The sequence below is a fragment of the Abrus precatorius genome, unplaced genomic scaffold (genome assembly GCF_003935025.1).
Source record: "Abrus precatorius isolate BTA unplaced genomic scaffold, Abrus_2018 Scaffold2, whole genome shotgun sequence".
Taxonomy (NCBI): Eukaryota; Viridiplantae; Streptophyta; class Magnoliopsida; order Fabales; family Fabaceae; genus Abrus; species Abrus precatorius.
The window spans coordinates 32394629-32397664 of NW_020874362.1; the positions used below are offsets into that span (position 1 = coordinate 32394629).

Below are 3036 nucleotides of genomic sequence, written 5' to 3' on the forward strand. Positions count from 1 at the left end.
TGATTCTAGTTTGGCAGCCTGGAATTTATTTAGACGTAATTAAAATTAATGGTAGAAGTGCTTTTAAAGTTTGCAGTAATTGCTAATTTATGAACTTGTAATAATTTCTCGTTTCATATATCGATACTAGTTTCCTCCTATTTTATGATATATTTGCCTTTAGTAGAAGAAGTTTAACAGACCTTATTAAATTACCTTATTTCGTATAAAGTAATTAATATGCCATCAATTTAAAAGGGCACATTTCGACAAGCCTCTCAATGTATCGGAAGTTACATTTGCTAACAACGCATAAACATAAACAGGAAGCTCCTATGTTTATTCACTCCATATTCCTATAACATTATTGTATCAAATGCACCATATTTATTCCATGTTCTTGCATGCATTATTAATTTTGTCATGGCCATGGTGAGAAGGGACGAAGCATTGGCATAACAGAAAATTTCATCTGTCCATTGTTGCAATGGAAGCCATTTCTCTCACCGCATGCAAAGTAGTGAGGCTGCCACCTGTTTAACTCGAATTGGAAGCCTTCTCCTCCACCTTGTGTGGGATTCGCAAGCATCTTAGCCCTCTTTACATCACAATTCAAAAAGCTCCACAAGTTTGGAAAGATGTACACGCTATGTGGGAAACTGGTGGCATTTGGAGCATCAAACTTGAACACTAAACCACAAAGTTATATGCATATGGATACCCTTAATCAGTATATCTACACCTTAATTTAATCATAACCTTGACAAATTAAATAACTAAGGTTGTGTTTATCAACATGAGTTTATACCTTATTTAAAAGTTTATAATTTATTTATTTTTAATAAACAAACCAATAAAGTTATTTGGTAACAATAAATAGAAGGGACTTATATAATTTTCAATAATTTTATTTCCTTTTTAACCTTACACTTCTAAATAGATTAAATATAGGTACAAAACTTAATTATTCTTTTCTTATTTAATTATAATATTATACTAATATATTATTACATATCATTTGTCAAGACAAACTCACCTAGGGTGTCGTTAAGGTAAAATGGGCCATTCTTGAAAGCCCAATCGGTGTAGTTATATCCGAAGTGCCAATGTTCAGACCCACCCACGATGATCTTTTTGGGTTCTTGTTGTGTCTTGTTTACGTGATGATTTCCAAATCTGAACCTCCAATCAGTGTAGTTGAAACCAAAGAACCAGTCCATGTTGGCCATGCAAACTGCAAACATTGAGGCCCATGTAACAAAGATAGTGAGTCTCTGGGCAAACATGGCACCCATGATCAATGTTCTTGTTTTAGCAACGAATGCGACCAAACAAGGATTTAACAAACAAGGGAAAATTACAAATTAGATGTGGTGTATTTAATTTAGTGTCAGCAGAAGGGGTGGTTTATATAGGGTAGAGTAAAAAAGGACTTAGGAGGGTGAGGCATGAAATGTGTGGTGGTGCGAATCGGCCAAATTAACCTCTTAATTGGTCCAAATGAATATGGGTTGGTAGGAAATAGCGATGCATGCACAATATGGATTGAAAAATTAAAACTTGTATGTAAAATGCTTTCCCAGGCGCCAATGTCAGTTCTCCTCCACTTATGTTCACATCCTCTTTCAACTTGAACTTGTGCAGCACACTATAATTCAGAAAAAAAAATGCTTCTTCCTTCTCTCCAAATGTTTTTTCATTTTTTGTCACACCATCTCTCTCAGCAGTGATTTAAACTGTGATCTATCACTTTTTTGGAAACTAATTACTTCCCTTCCCTAGATCTCCCTCTTATCACATATATATTTAATTACAAATTATTTATATTTTATTATCTCTTCTTTTATTTCATATTATTCATCACTTTGGTATAGAGATTCTTCAGTCACACAAAATAAAATATCAATTCCAATTGTAAGACATTTCCAAATTGAGAAAGCAAGATAGTACTCATCCATTTATTAAAAGTGTTAATTATAATTCTCTATTCTAACGTAACGATTAAATACATCATCAACAACGAACGCTGTTTCACGAGCATGTTCCAGGAAAGCTCAGTATCCAGATTCATTGAAGTTGAGGCGAAAATTGAAATGAAAAGTTGGTTGGCTAAGTCTTCAAATTATCAAAATTCATAAGCTCAAAAAGTTGACCCCGAGCAAAGTCAACAATATTTCTACCAGCACCCGCCACATGGTATATATGTCTTTCCATTTGTTTGGTATTTGATTTTTGAGCGTAACTCGATCCCAACATCTAACTTTGGATAATGGATAGGCTACGATAGCCGATTAAATTAACTCAAGCTTAACACAATTTCAAAATCAACTCAAGGAAAGGTGATTATTATCAAAGTCTTACAATACGTATGCTACGCATACTTCTAATTTGAAAACTAGAAATGGTATGTATGTAGTGGTGCATTTTTAACTCAACATCTTAAGCCAATTTTATTAGTGAAATTGAAAAAAAAAAAAAAAACGTTATATACCTCTCAGATAACATTTATATGTTAAAGTGTAGGTCTTTCACAACGAGAAAGGTAACTTCTTTCTCATATAAGCAACCCTCTCTCTCTTTCATGTAGTTGTAAAATACAAGTGTAATGTAGCTTACTTTTGAACAACTTACCCTTGAGTTGCTCTTAATTAATGTTCATTTAATTAAGATTAATAGAATTAATTTTAAAATGTTAAATGTGATTGGTATATATCTAAATGTGTACTTTTATCAGAAAATATGAAAATTAATTTATAACTTTAAAATAAACATAAAAAAATTTACGAGATGAAGCTAACTTAGATTCTCCTGCTAAAAAATATTGTTGGCGAAGGAAAATTTTAAGTTAAGAAATAGTAAAACACTCAAGTTGAAGGCTAATTGAAAACATACATTATAATAATTGAAAACATACATTATAATAATATTTGAGAAATCTCTTTGCATACATAAAAAATAAATGAAAGGCTTTGCTCAAGTATATTTTTAAGGTAACAATATCTCATTAATCATTTTAAATGCAGTCAAGATGTATTATTTGAAGGAACAAGAATCGTG

At 31.9% G+C, this 3036-nt stretch overlaps 1 protein-coding gene across 1 annotated transcript; it reads right to left on the reverse strand.

Annotated features, from left to right (window-relative positions):
* Positions 1–400: 400 nt before the first annotated feature.
* LOC113859849 lies at positions 401–1274 on the reverse strand. Its single transcript, XM_027492521.1, has 2 exons — positions 1016–1274; positions 401–669 (listed from the first exon to the last, which is right to left on the reverse strand). The coding sequence occupies exons 1-2, from the start codon at positions 1272–1274 to the stop codon at positions 401–403; spliced, it is 528 nt and encodes a 175-aa protein (XP_027348322.1).
* Between the last annotated feature and the right edge of the window lie 1762 nt (positions 1275–3036).

What these genes read in the sequence shown, in the direction of transcription:
- LOC113859849 (XM_027492521.1), bottom strand. Translation starts at nt 1,274, where the DNA reads ATGGGTGCCATGTTTGCCCAGAGACTCACTATCTTTGTTACATGGGCC. An exon ending in TTACCTTAACGACACCCTAG is followed by an intron (nt 670 to 1,015) that starts GTGAGTTTGTCT and finishes TTTGTGGTTTAG; the next exon opens with TGTTCAAGTTTGATGCTCCA.